Raw genomic sequence first — 14,789 nt, 5'->3', positions numbered from 1 at the left:
ACGAGATTACACTGATTTATCCACTCAAGTTACTCGATTTGTCCAGGTTGTGTTTGCTTCTCCAAGGTATTAGAGCTAAACACCATCATCATCCTCCTCCTCCTCCGCTTCCCTGTCCCCCATGTGGCCAAGCCCTTGGCAACACTTGGCAGACACAGCCCTACAAATGCCACGATGCTCTTCAGCATCCTGCAATTTGGGGGGGTTTTGACCTGCTCCCGAGCCAGCTGTGGATGCACGCCCCACATGCGAAGGTCGGGAACAGCAGAGAAGTTCAGTGCAGGTACACACAGGTTGCTCTTCTGCAAGTGCAGCCCTTCCCTGATCGGAGCAGTCACTGTGCCGCAGGGGACTATGGCAGAGTCCTCTTCCATCAGTGCTGGATTTTGCCCCTTTTGGAGACTCAGGAGCAAAGCTGGCAGGGAAAATCTCCCCCCATCCCAACTCCGGGAGCCCGCTGCCACCCCGGCATGGAAGCCCTGCATGGGAACTGCCACCTGCTGGGTTTTGGTACCCATCGAATGCAAGTGACAGTGGGAGCCCCAGCCACAACTGGGAACCTCCTGCGCCCTCAGCATACCCAGGGACATAGCTCAGCCCAAGGCAGGGGATGGTGGCTGGGGGAGGGCGGCGTGGGGGGAAAGGTTTGGTGTCAGCACCCGCTGCGAGCCCCGCTTTGCTATCAGCTTTCTGCAGCGCAGCAGCAAACGAGACAATTACTATGTTGACTGGCGTTTTTTCTTTTTTAATTAGGTGAAAGCAGGGTTAACCTAGAGCGCCCTGAAGCCGGGCAGGTCCCCGTCCCCCCCCCGGCCCAGCTCCCTCCATCTGCTCTTGCCCCAATGCACAGAGCAGCGACCCTGGAGCTGCTGAACAGGACTGGTACCGGCAGACACCCGGCTGCCGCAGCCTAGAAACTGTACGACCATTCCATACAAGCCAAGAGACCAGAAAGCCGGCACTGACAGGATGATCGCAAGCTAGCAAGCCTGCCGAGGCCTCTGAAACACTAACGGATGCTTGACCAATCCTTTCCTGTAATTGCAACCGCAAGTTAGAGCAAGAGGACGCGCAATGGGCTCAGGCTGGAGAAGAACTGAGGCAAAGCCTCATTTGCAGGTTTGATTAGCAATAAATTAAGCACGGGAACACTTTGCACCCAGCTGTCAAAAAAAAAAAAGCTGGGCCAGCGCTGCACAAGGGCTCAGGCCAGGTCCAGGAGAGACGGGGCAGCCGGGGCGAGGGACACCCACAGATGGGGCACAGGGGTGAGGCGGCTGAATTTCTCTCCCTGTATTCACCCTGGGGTTATTTCCACTGCAGCACCCAGTGAGGAACAAACACGGAGAAGTCTGAGAATCAGAGGGTAGAGAAGTTTGCTCAAAGCAGTGCTGGGGCTTTGCAAATGGGAAGGAGCAGTGACGCTGCAGGGAGCACTGGGACCTGCTGCCGTGTGAGAACTGCACAGGTTGGTTCACCTCAGAGCAGAAGTCACCAGTATCTGTCCTCCAGCACAGATTCCTCCAGACAATTTGACGGGGGTGTTTTCTGCAGGCAGTGCCGACAGTCACGTTCGCGGAGCGGGAGAGCTGTGAGCTGTGGCTGCCCTCCTCATGTTGAACGTCAGCGAGACAGAAGGTGGTTACTGGAATAAACTTCTCTTTTTAAGAAACAGGAAAGGTGATTTGAATAGCTGGCGTATTTTCAAGAACTTGCTCAGCTAGGTTGGGACAGCTCGCCGCACGCAGGTGAAGCGGTGCAGGGCGCCCTGGCAGCATGCAACCATGGGCACCAACGCACCTCACAGCAAAAAAACCCAGCCTCACAAGAAAGAGATAGCCACGCACCTCGGATGCCCTTGTCCTACCACTCCGGACAGACCCCAGCACGCGCAACAGCTCTTCACTGGAAAGTAATTTTAAACCTGCCTCAATATCTGCTGATAGCGACACTTCCTTCCACCCGCCTCGGCACGCAGGCAGAAATACAGCCGGGCTGCGGCCATGTCTACCACTGCCAGGCACCTCCTCACCCCAGGACAAGCTGCCCGTGCCCAGCCGAGCCTCACAGCCAGCAGCTGGACCCTGGGAAAGGGGGAGAGCTGCTCTGCTGAGCTCCCACAGCAAAGGCCAGAGCAAGGAGTGAATGCCTCTGGGCTAAGAGAGCAGCAAGCAGCATCGTCTGCTTTATTTCTCTGCAAACCAGCACCTCCACAGCCCAAGTCCCACAGGGTCCCAGGGCAACACTGCTGTGGGGATGGGGACAAGAGATGAGATCCCTGTGGGCTCCAACGCTGCTGATGGCCACCGCAGAGGGGTGCAGGGCTACCTGTGAAAGTGCTGGAGAATCTGGTCCCTGCTGCAGAGCCACACGAGCTCATGCAAAAGGTCACAGCTGCTTTTCTAGAAGGTGAAAGCCTGACTTTCAAATGCCAGAGCATCTCCCTTACCTGCCAGCATGGCGCTTTTAGATCTGAAAACGTGGCTGCAAACCGAAAGCTAGAAAAGGAAGCCTTTTTCCCCCCCAAAGCCTCTGGGATGCTGAATGACTAACAACACTCGCACGCTCCTACCTCCTCATCACTTCAGACTTTTCCCATCTGGTTTTGCATTTGGTCACTGCTGCGGTCTGAAACCTGCCTGCTGATCTACCCGGCTTCTTCGAAAGCAAGCCCCACTGCGCAGAAACGTGGCTGAATAACACTCTCGCTCAATAGCTGGTCTCCAGGCCGGCATTTTCGAGGGCTTTGATCCATTTCAAATAAGGCAATAAGCTTAGCCCTTGATTAAATACATAGCATAATCCACCTAAATCTTGTTAGCTGAGAAGCAAGTCGCTTGTCTCACTAGTTGTGGGTGGCGTTGCATTTCGCTGCCAGGCAAGCGGGGCTGCCCGCAGCGTGAAGGTGCCCCCCGGGGACACATCCCAGGCCGGCAGAACCACTGGGGCAGCTGGTGACCGCAGCAAGGTGGCGCACGCCGCTTGCCACCACCGCTCCAACGAGCCCATACGGACTCAAGGTGCAGAAGTTCATTGGATCCTTCCGCAAAGCTTCCCCCTGTAACCGGCAAAAGCAACACATGGAAAGAGCTTGCCCACTCCCCGTTGGAGGGCACAGGGTGGGTGCCTCTGGGCTTGCCCTGCAGCCAGGGCAGTGGGCACCTGACAGCCAGCAGAGAGCTAAAAAAATTCACGGCAGGAGAACTCCCTGAGTCTGAGCGAGGGAGCCAGGCTGCAGCGCGGAAGGAGGATGTACTGCAGCTTTGGGGAAATTTCACACTGTATCGGTCATGCTTTCCCTTCCTCGGGAGGAATGAATCAGTGGCACGGCATTTGTACAGCCTGAGCAGAAAGGCCCGGGTGCCGAGTGGGAAGCACGCCACGACAAGGGCGACTATCCCCACTGTCTGGCACTGGGCGAGACGGAGGGCGCAGCCAGGGTCAGCCTCACACAACCCTGCTCCCAAGGGCAGCATCGCCGTCTGGCTGCTGGGGTCAGCTCTCCCCAGCTGTGACAAGGAAAAGCAGCACCACGTCCCTCCCGGCTCCCAGGTTGCCTCCGCGCTGCCCAGCGCAGATACACACATGCTAGTGCCATTCCCAATGGCAGGACACCGGGGATGGAGGCAGTTTGGGAAGCCTAGCAAAAGAAACCCTCCTTCCCTAGACGAGCCCTGCTCCTCTCCCGCTTGGCTCTGGGGTAACCCTATAAATTTGCAGGTGAGTCTTTCAAAGCGCACAGAGGCAGAACACCAAGTAGGGGAAAACTATGAGGATGGTGTTTCCCAGAAACAAGGATGCTCTTTCCCTGCCTGGGGCTGCGTGACCCTGCTCCCCGCCGGCAATTCCCGCTGCAGCCGCTTCCACCCAAACAGAAAAATCAGGCTAGGATGCGGGACAGGAGAGATCTGCTCCCAAGGTTACTGCATATTTCTTATTTGAGTCATTAGAAGACAAATTCCCTGAAAAGCGCTCTTGCTCCCTATTTCTCTCCACGTTTCAGACCTAGCAGGTGGGGACCAGCTCCGCGGGGAGGTGACCCAACTGATCCCAACCCGCAGGCAGGAGCCCTGCAAATCCCTGCTCCGTGCTGCATTAGCAGCTCTGAAGCTTCCCACAGCAGCCAGGCACGTTTCAACAGCCACTGGCAGGATTTTGAGTTAATTTAACCACGTTAACATGTTATGTGGCTTCTGTCATGTCAATTACCTTAAAAAGCACAGGCACAGATCTCGGCGGGAACGCAGGGAGGAGGAAAAAAAAAATTGATTTAAGAATTAGTAGGGAGGAAAAAAAAAAGTCTTGGGCACAATCCCAAAGCAAAGCACAGTCTCAGGCAGATCAGGAAAAAAAGCTTCACAGGATTTCAAAACTGAAAAAATGCAGCCAACAGAGGCAATATCTGCTTTAATCAAATACTAGCCAGGAAGGCTCAGCAGAGCAGATCTCACCAGTCACCAGCTGGTGTAGCAGGAATCAGCCTTTTGGCATTGGCATCCTCACCCAGAACCGGGCAAGGGAAAGGGCTGCTCGCAGAGGAGCGGGGATGATAAATGACAGCAGTTGAGCATTGCAGGGGCATTTCACCGCTTCAGAGGTTGCTGCTATAACAATCTTCTCTGACTCAGCAGCTGAAAGGGACGCTGGGAAGGAAGCACCATTTAAAAAAAAAAAAAGTCATGCATTATTAATATGGACTCTGGCAGCAAGACATGAGTTGGAAAAACACCGAGGGAGAAAAAAAAATATGACTGCAGAATGAGCGCGAGCTGCATGTGTGGAAGCATTTCACACTCCTGCGGGAGCTGGCTGCGCTCGCAGGGCTGCTGCGGCCGGGGGCCACCCTGCGCCCCTCCGCGGGGTCCCCGGCTCCACGGGAACCCCGCGTTTGCCGATAGGAACTTAATATCCACTATTTTCTCCCTTGAAGCAGGTTGCTGCAGCCCTAGTTGCAGAAAACACCACACGCCTTAGGCATGGCCCAGGCTAGTTTCAAGCTGCGACAGCTCCGGGCTTTCCTGCCGTGGAATACAGCCATTTTAGCCTGTTTATTCACACGTGGTCTCTGCATCACTTGCCGATTCCCAGCAGCTTCTCCCTTGTGCTTCCCGCCCCACGCAGCCCCCAGCCCTGCCTCAGCAGAGCCCTGGCCGCGCTCCCAGGTATTTTAGGAAGAGCAGCCATTGCACAACGTGCCCAGGGCTCCCGCACCACAGCCCGCAGCCTCCTGCCAGCGCGCCCACTGATGCAGAGGCCACGCGAGGGAGGAATGGGGATGAAACGCTTCGCTTTTCCTGCCAGATAGGTAAGGGAAAAAAAAATAAAAATAATATTAATATATCAGTTAGCACTTGACTACCTGGTGCACTGCAGTGTTTGCTTTCCTCTTTTATTCTGTATGCTTTGTACATTTTTTTTTTTTAGTTTTTTTTTTTTTAGAGGCACTTTATAAACATTAGCATTCACGTAGCCATCTTCACCACTTTCTATCCAAAATCCTTGCTCAAGACACAGCCTCTCCCAACCTGCTGCCACGGGGAGACACCACACATTAAGGCATCACACAGACCTCCGCCAGCTCGCCCTTCCCGTTGCAGGGCAACCCTCCGATCCCTGCGCAGGAGCCTTTTGGCAGCGTATCAACATATTAAAAGTTTCAGCACAGCTTGGTCCCCAGCCTCTCCGAAGCAAAGGAGGTGGCTAATGCAGTGCCAGGGTTCAAGAAGTTCCTTTGATCGTTTGCATGGCACTAGCATTCAAGCAAAAACAATCAATTATTTTGCCATAAAATTCCCCAGATACACAAACAAACACTGGCTGAAGCTTGCTTACACCATAGTCCAACCTGCAGCTATGCAACAGGGTGTTTTGCCTTTATTTGCTTTCTTTCATTACACATGCAGTGGCATCCTCCATAAGAAATATTTCCCAACATTTACCTTTCAGATTAGAAAGGCACAGGGAGGGAACAAGCTGCTTTATGGGTCCTGTCTCACCCTCAGCAGGCTGGGAGCCCTGCACAGCCACGCACCCCCTCATCGGGGTGGGAAAACAGCAGTTTTCTAAGGCAGCAAGCTCTCCCAGAGCAGGGAAACTGAGGCACAACCCGGAGAAAAAACACCTCACAGCGCTATTTAAATCCACATCCCCTGGAAGCATCCTCTCCCTTGCAGCAAGGCATGGGGACAGGTGACCCCCCCACTGCACAGGGGCGGATGGCCAGCACCCCAACAGCATCTTCAGAGGGGCCCCGGGACAAGACCTGCGCATGGGGCAAGGCTTCTGGAGGGGTTCATGCCAGCCTGGGGACACCACACGCAATCACAGGCTTGCAAAGGGAAGAGCCCGTTGGTTTTGCACCTCAAAACCAAAAACCTAGAAAAATGAGCTTTAGGAAGTCACACACACAAACCTGGCCAAACGCTTTCAGCTACAGCCCAGCCCAAGCAAGTGCTAACCCCCCTCGCTTCCTCCAGGGAGCCAGGAGTGAGGTGGGAGCTCAAACTGAGCTTCTTGCCCCCACTGAAAAAACAAAGTGTCAAATAAGGTGCGCTAAAGCTTATGGCTTTATACAAAATAGCCGCAGTCCCACAGAGATCCCCCAGACCTGCCCGCCCCTGGGCACAACAGCCCGCTCCTTCACTTCGGGTTTGAGCAAGAAACCCCGAAAATTCCTTTTGCAATGGAAAAAGGGCCCCACCACCCTACCCATCACGCTCCACACCACAGCTGTGCCCACGAGGACGCGTCCCAGCGGGATGGGGGTTACCCGTGCTGTCCCTCTGCCACCCCCGGGACCCTTGCAAGCAGCAGATGAGAACGGCCCGGAGCAGTTTTCCTGCTGGGCACCAACATCCCCCCTCATCGCCCCTCGGTGTTTTGCTCCACCTTTCCTTTCAAAATAATAGCAGCTCCGGCATAATGCTAAAAGCTCTGGTGTTTTTAATGCTCTCATGTTCTCCAAAAAACACACCCGTAAAACATCTCTCAAAAATTTCTGATTTGGGTTTTTTTTGCTTTTGTTTTTTTGTTGTTGTTTTTTTTTTGTTTGTTTAGTTGGTGGGGTTTGTTTTTTTTTTTTTTTTTTTTTTTTGCATTTCGGCAGCACAGTCCACCGTTCGTTTTCTGCTCCATCTCCCCAAAGAGGACTAATACCCAGTATTTAGAGCAGGCGCTAGAAAACCTTCAAACACACATCAGCCACCCTACCACACCAGCGTCAGGCAAAACCCCGGTCAGAACAACAGTCCAAATGCCAAGGAGAAGGAAAAGCCAACATGAAAATAAACGTTACTAAAATAACCCAGCAAAGGTTTTGTCAGAGTAAACACAGATTTTATTGTAACAATGACGCTTCAAAAACAAAGCTGTTCAGGGAAAGACTTTCTTGCTCTCTATAGCTGCGTATCAGCTTCTCTTCCAGAGTATTCATCCCTTGGTGCTGCCACGGGGAGAGCAGAGGGCTCTGCAGAGCCTTACCCAGCCGACAGCACATCCGTCCCAGCCAGCACCACCACTGGAGGGTCACCACTGCCACCCTTGTGAGGGCCCCCAGAAGTTTCAATAAAATTAAGCATTTAAAGACTCCTTGCACTGCCTGGATATTAAAATCCACCAACAGCATTCAAACAGGAACAAGTGCAAACATACAGCTCCACACATTGCTCATCTCCATTCCCTGCAGTGGTCCCCGGGGTGTCCATCGTACCCTGCAGAGCAGATGCTGCCTGAGTTAATGCAATTAATGAGTCCACCTGGAAAAGAGGCAGAGGATCAGCTCAGGAAACAAAGCAGCAGTATCAGAGCCCTTATCTCCATCAGAGCCGGCAGCCACCTGAAGTGACCGAGTGCCTGCTGAAGCCCTGGCCTTCCACGGCTTCCCAATCCCACGAAGTTCTCCTGGAAGTCTGGGCTGACAGCACTAATGGTTTTGATTTAAGATTTGGTCCTTTGCAGATCATTGACATTTTGAAGCATTTAATTTGCAGGAATGAACTGATACACAGAAGCTTTCATGACTGCTGATCAGCTTCCACCAGCCAGGCCTTCCAGAGATAGACGGATGAAACGTGAACTCTTCACACACTCTCTGCAGTTGCAACACCCAGAGAGCCACCAGCAAAGTAACCCAAACCAGACATGCCTGACAGACAACATGGGTGCTTACAGGCAAAGAAAACCTAGTAATTCACCTGCCCTCAAAGAAACCTTGTAATTTGTTAGCCTTGACCAAAAGGTGGTCTCCAACCGATGCTCTGCACCACCAGCGCCTTGGATGCATCGGCACAGGAGCAGCTCTGTGCAAGCAGGGCTGCAGCCGCTACCCTGCCCACATGTGACTTGTAGGAGACCCAGTGCTGGGTGAAAGCGGTGCCGCCCAAGGAGCTATTTCCCACAGCTGCCACCAGTCTCCTTCCACACTTAGCACAGGAGATCCTGAGCTCAAGTTCTTGTATCAAGGAGAGCTCGAGGATTTCTTACTACCCGCAGTCACTGTCGGATCCCATGGCGGCAAAAACCTCCATGGGATACGCTGAGGAACTAGGCTGTTCCTTCGGTTGCGAAATGCTGCTTGGCAAATCTTTTGGGGAGAGGAGGGTGAAGGAGGGCAGCACTGCCGGTATTTCATAGTAACCGCCTTATCCTGCAGAGGGAAGGCCTAGAAGATGAAAGCCAGGGCTACAGCAGCACAAACCTCGTTTCGTTATTCCGAGCTGCACCTTCACCTTCTGTCCCTGCTCAGGTAGTGCCCAGCCACACAGCAAGCCACCGGCAAACCCAAAAGGGCACCTGTGCCCAGCCTCTGCCTGGCTGAGCCAAGGCCACCATGGCCCAACAGTGTGTTTCTCGAACAAACTGGGCACCTGCACCCTGCCGGCATCCCCTGCCCCCTCGGTCGGGACTCTGCACTGCCACCCCCCTTCTGCCTGTCTCTCCACCAGCCGCGGAGTCCATCCCAGCTCCTCCTGCTGACATCCCCAGCAGAAGCACACAGGGGGCAAAACCAGCAGCTTCCCACTCCCGGACGCGACCTCCCCTCTCCCACCCTGGCTCTGTGTCCCCACAGCGCCATCCCCCTTCACGGGACCACGGCCACCACTTTTCCTCTGTTCCTCACCACCAAGGGGAACTCAACCACCTCCCACCATGGTCCCCTCAACCTGGGGCAAGCCGGTGGTAGCAAAATCTTTTGCCATTTTCACCCCTGGCACTTCTCTGTGCTAAGGTTTTCCAGGCTGACGCATTAAATAACCAAGCAGGATGAGCCACATTCAGCCATGGAACATCCTTGCAAGGGACCAGGGCAGCAAAGGAGCTGTACAGAACTGTTGGTCTCCACAGCACTGCTCTGCTGACCACCAAAACACAGCATGAAGCAATAGCGTTTCAAAGTGCTCTTGCCTATCAAAATCAAGTTCTCGCGCCATAAATGTAATTCACAGCCAAGGCTGCTGCTTCGTGCCCTGTACGACCGGTTGGGAGCAATTCCTGATAAGTTTTGAGGAAGTAAAGCCAGAGTGAATTACCGCTCTCTCACAAAGGTAACACTCTTTCACCCAATAATTTAAGTTCTCTGCATTATTTTCCTACATCAGATCCAACCAAGTAAGACTCCTGTGCAAACCTAAGTTTTAAAAAATAAAATAAAAAGGCTCCAACATCTGGAGAGACGACTAGGGAAAAGCCAAGAGCAGCTTCCCGAGCACCAGGGAAGGCCCCTCACCTCCCTCCTCCCAGCCACACAGCAACCACCCTCTCCACGAGAGCCAAGTCCAAGGTCTGAGACATTCCTACTGTTGCAGCGAGAGTTATCAAGATGAAACGGCAACCTGCAGTGCAAGCAGCTTGTAAAAGCATTACTGTTCTCATCTGCAGAAAGGAATTCCCTTGGTTTCCCAGGCCCCGTTAAAAGAGCACAAAACCAGCAAGACAAGACATTTTCAGGGACTGTAGCTCCACAGAGGACCCTTGTTCCAACATCAGGGTCCGGGCATGGACAGGACAACTCTGGCAAGCCCATTTCTGGAGAACTGAGGGGCATGCAGGATGGGTGTCCTGGAAAGGCGAGAAACTCAGTGCCGGGAACGAGCCCTGCAAAAAAAAAAAAACCTGCCAAGGGGCACACTGGATTCCAGAGCAGGACAAAACTGTTCGCCCCATGCCAAGCTCTGTTTATTCTAAAGACGAGGCCAGTGCAATCACACACAATTAAAGCACAGTCTGACTCGCAGCCCTTTACCCTGCTCACTGCCTTGCTTGGAACAGCAGCAGCAGAAGTGACCTCCCCACCCCTACAAGCATCGTCTCATACCTGCTGCCTCGCAGGGCTTCCCTGGCAGGCAGCGGGGACGTGGGCAGATAGAAGAGCATCTCCTGGAGCCTCCAGCTGCCGCATCTCCACCAGCCCGGCCATGCCTCGGCCCCAGCTCACCGCGGAGCAGAACAATCAGCCGCCTCATCCAGCGCACAATGGCCACGATGAGACAGACCCACATAATCACCCCAGCCACGGCAGGGACAAAAGCGAGCAGGCGCTGGGGGAACGGCATAGAATAAGAGGGGAGCCTGCTGTTATTTGTGCCATCAGCTGGGTCTCCGGCAATTTACCTTCCAAGGTGGCTTTGGGAGCCCAGGGATGTAAATTGTTAGGGTGGTGTGTGGGGAGGACACATGGGTATTGGATGCGAGCTCTGGGAAGGAGGCGGCGCTGGCTGTTTACATTGGATCACTCTGCACAAACTTGAGGCCACAAGAAAATTTCAGTTCCGTAGGAGGAAACCTTGGTGAAGGACAGAAATGAGGAGCTACCCCAGGCATTGCATAAACCAGGGCACAATGCAAACACGAGCCCCTAAAGCTCTGGGCTCCCTGTGGGTACCAAGTGTGGCGATTTGCTGACAGTAAACATGAATTCCTTCCTGCATTTCCGTCTTGAGCAGACCGAGGGCACGCTGGCGTTACCTGGTTTGCAAGGAGCCAAACACAATAGCCGGCTGGGCCACAGGCCAGCACTGGGGTAGGCAACGCAAAGCCCAAGCTAGGCTCCCCTTCCCTGTCCCCAAAGGGCACCAGGAACAGTTTTCCAGCTTTTCTAGCCAGCAAGCGAGCCAGCAAGCGTGCCAGCTCCACGCCAATGCGCTGAGACAGCACCCAGAAGTGCAACTGTCCCACTTTTCTCCTGGCACTGCGCACAACTGCTCAAACACAACAAGCCTCGACAACACCAATGAATTTTTTGCCCCCTCAAACCAGGGGATGAGGGACAGGCTCAGCCCAGCTCTGCCCGCCGCTGCGGTGATGGCACACCCTGCCCAGATCCTGGCTGCCATCCCATCACGAGGCCATCCCCAACCCAGAGGGGCTGACGCTGCCCAAGCAAGGTAGGCTGGCTCCAGCCCTAGTGCTGCCAGCTGCTGACCCCCACGAGCAGAGGTTTGGTGTAGGAGTATCCTGCAGCACCCAGCAGATGAAACCCAGTCTCCAGCTTGTTCAAGCTCACTCACAGCTTCAGGTCCCGTTTATTTGGATTTTTTTAATTAAGGTATGATCAAGGAATGGATTAATCACTCCTCCCTGTCCATGGTTTAGCCCATGTGCTGCAAGTCCTTCTTCAGCTGCTTTCCCAACACATCCTGCAAGGGACACTTTTAGGGCAGAGGCTTCTTCAGGCCCTTCAGCAGCCAGAAAAAAACAACCCAGCCCTACCCCACCACAAAAGGTGGCAGTGGGCAGGCCAAAGGCCCCGTGAACACCCCGCTGACAGTATCTCTCCATCACACACCATGCGGTCGACTTATTAACATCCCCAGCTCTGCTCGTGTCCTATCTCACTCCCTTTTCTTCCAAGCTTCTCCTTACTACTCTGGCCTGAAAACAAACTGCATCCAAGTGCTGGGAGGATGGGCCTAGCTGCCCCGGGAATACTGGGCTGGGTTTTCATGACAGAACATTTTTGGCTGAAAGACGGAGGGGGAAAAAAAAAAAAAAAAGGAAGCAGATCTTCTGTCACCTGATGGGGAGATGACACAGAACATCACTGACATCCATGGGCGGGTGGGGACAGGGACCACCTTCACCTCTCTGCCTCTTCTTCCAGCATCGCAGATAGCAAGAACATAGGGCGGGATGTGACCTTGTTATACAAAGTCCACATAGGGAAAGACCCCTGGGCAGAGAGCTGGTTTTAAACAGCATATTATACCCTACAGCATCTCCAGCACCTCTAGAACTGGTGACCATGCAGAAGCGGCACAAAATGAGTTAGACAGCTCTAAAAAAGGAACAAACCCATCCTTTTAAGACAAGTTTCCTTCTGAAACTGTACAGCCTTCGGGCCCAGGGAAGCCCATCTACAGCCATGCCATGGCTCTTGGAGATGATGTCCCGTGCGCCTGCCCTGCAGAGGATTGTTGGATGCAACTGATAAAACAACTGCTGTCCCCATGGCAGCACGTGAACAGGACCAAGTCAGGCTGTGTTTATAGAGAGAGCAGGCAGTGGCTGTGCCACCCGTTAGCACCAGTAGGAAATTGTCCTCCAACGGATGCAAGAGAACAGCTCAGGAGCTCCGAGGCCAGCCTGCAGGACACCAGCCAGCCCATCAGGACAGCAAAGCCCTGGGCCATCAAGCCATGGAAGAGCATGGTGGGGAGGCCCAGGACGCGTGTCCTCACTTGGGCTGTGCCCAGGACACGAGTCCCCAAGAGCCAGGCTTCACATACCAGCCAACCCCTACTTAGTCCCATGAAAGGCTCCTAGAACCCAGCAGCAGCCATGGGACATCATCTGTAAATAAAAACCGGCAGAAGTCACCTTGAAAAGCACACACAGGTCTCCTTGGGATGTCCAAGCTAGGGATGGCATGAGCAATACCAATGACATTTCAAGGAGAAACTCCCATTCTCAAGATTTCTTTTGAGAGTATTTTTTAAAAATAAAAATTAATTGATGTCAAAGTTCGGTTGAAGGCCAAACCAAGAGCCTTGGCTCCTCGCAGAAATGAGATACACTGCACAAAGACAACAGCTGCTTTCCGCAACACAAGCTCCCCCGTATCTCACAGGAGATGGGCGCACAGCCCCACCGGCACTAGGTGCTAGCCATTTTGGCACACAGCTACTCCAGTCCCCTATGAAGCACGCTATGAAGAAGACAACAGGGACGAGTATGCTCTCCTTCTAAAATACACACTTATCTTCCCACTTGACAAAAAGAGTAAGATTTCCGCCAGAGAGCGAGTTCAGACCACAAACACTTGGACAACACTTCTTCAAAACAAACTCTCCGGCAGGCCGGCGGGCGGCTCGCTGTCCCCCTGCCCGCCGCTGGCAGCGGCACCGCTCGGGCCCGCCAGCCCGGGGAAGCCCCGCGGGGAGCGCGGCCGGCACCTCCCGCCGCCGGGACCGGCGCCCCCGCCTATGCCGGCCCGGAGGAGCGCGGGTGTGCACCGGGTACCCCCACACACACTGGGAAAGCGCCCCCATCCCCCGGCTGCGGGCTCTCTCCAGCGCCGGCGGGAGGCGGAGACGCGCTGCCCGGCGCCGATCGCCGGAGCGCCGCCGGGCCCGGGCCGATCCTCTCCGCTCGGGGATGCCGCGGCCCCCGGGCCGGCCGGGCGCGAATTACTCAGCGTTTCCAGCGGCAGACGGTGTACCCCCACCCCCTTCTCCCGCACCCCGGGCCTCGGCCCCGCCGCTTACCGATGCCCGGCGCCACATAGACGAAGTAGAGGAAGGAGGAGGAGAGGGAGAAGAGGAAGAGCGCGGCCAGCAGCGAGCGCCGGGGCAGCAGCCGCCAGGCGCCGCGGGGGCCGCGGGGCCACCGCATGGCCGATCCGCCGCCGCCCTGCCGCTGCCGCCGCACCGCCGCCGCCGCTCACATGCGCCGAGGCCCGGCGGGAGGCGCCGCGCCGGGGCCGCTCCGAGCCGCCGCCCGCGCCCAGCGCCGCCGCATGAATGAGCCGGGGCGGGGCGGGGCGGGGCGGGAGGCGCGGGGCGGGGCGCCGCGGGGACCGGCTGCAAACTCCCGCCGCCGCCGGTCCTGCCGCTGCGGCAGCCGGGGGTCCTCGGCAGGGACCGCCCCGCACCGCCCGTAACGCTCCCGGGGCCGCCGGCTGCGGCACTGCGGCACCGCTGGGGGGCCTGGGGCACTCGGACATGGGCCTGGGCACCACCGGTGGGCCTGGGACACCGGGCAGTGGCCCCAGGACACCTGGCCATGGACCAGGGGTGCCACTGGTGGGCCTGGGATACAGGGCAATGGCCCTGGACACCCAGCCATGGCTTCAGTACACCCAGCAGTGGCCTCGGGACACCTGGCCATGGATCTAGGGCACAACTGGTGGCCTTCAGACACTGGGCGATGGCCTCAGGACATCTGGTCGCGGTCCTGGGTCACCCACTGATGGTCCTGAAACACCCATCAATGACATTAGGGCACACAGCCATGGTCCTGGGACACCACTGACGGTCCTGGGACGCACAGCAATAGTCCAGGACACTCAGCAAGGGCTCAGGGCACCCAGCAATGGTCTAGGGACACTCAATGGTCCAGGGCACCCAGACACGTTCCTGGAACACTTGGTAATGGACCTGGGACACCCAGCACCAGGAGATCAAGGCTGACCCCCCTAGCCCACCAGGCAGCAGGGGTCTGTTTGGACAAGTGCTGGGTGCCCCCAGACACTGCGTGGGAGGAGGCGCAGCCTGAGGAGGAGGTGATGGGCACAGATGGGTGGAAGTGGAGAGAGGGCGAAGTCATCATGGTCAATGCAATAATCAACACTGGCA

At 55.5% G+C, this 14,789-nt stretch overlaps 1 protein-coding gene across 1 annotated transcript in view; it reads right to left on the bottom strand.

Annotated features, from left to right (window-relative positions):
- B4GALT5 (beta-1,4-galactosyltransferase 5) overlaps positions 1-13,861 on the bottom strand; it is a 38,928-nt gene extending 25,067 nt beyond the window's left edge. Inside the window, exon 1 of the mRNA XM_054218783.1 lies at positions 13,701-13,861. Within this exon, the coding sequence (XP_054074758.1) occupies positions 13,701-13,827 (127 nt within the window). The 5' untranslated portion in view covers positions 13,828-13,861. The remainder of the gene's footprint in view (positions 1-13,700) is intronic.
- Between the last annotated feature and the right edge of the window lie 928 nt (positions 13,862-14,789).

Source organism: Rissa tridactyla, chromosome 12 (assembly GCF_028500815.1).
Source record: "Rissa tridactyla isolate bRisTri1 chromosome 12, bRisTri1.patW.cur.20221130, whole genome shotgun sequence".
In the NCBI taxonomy this organism is placed as follows: Eukaryota; Metazoa; Chordata; class Aves; order Charadriiformes; family Laridae; genus Rissa; species Rissa tridactyla.
The sequence above is the reverse complement of the archived record's forward strand: the minus strand, read 5'-3'. Positions and strand labels throughout refer to the sequence as shown.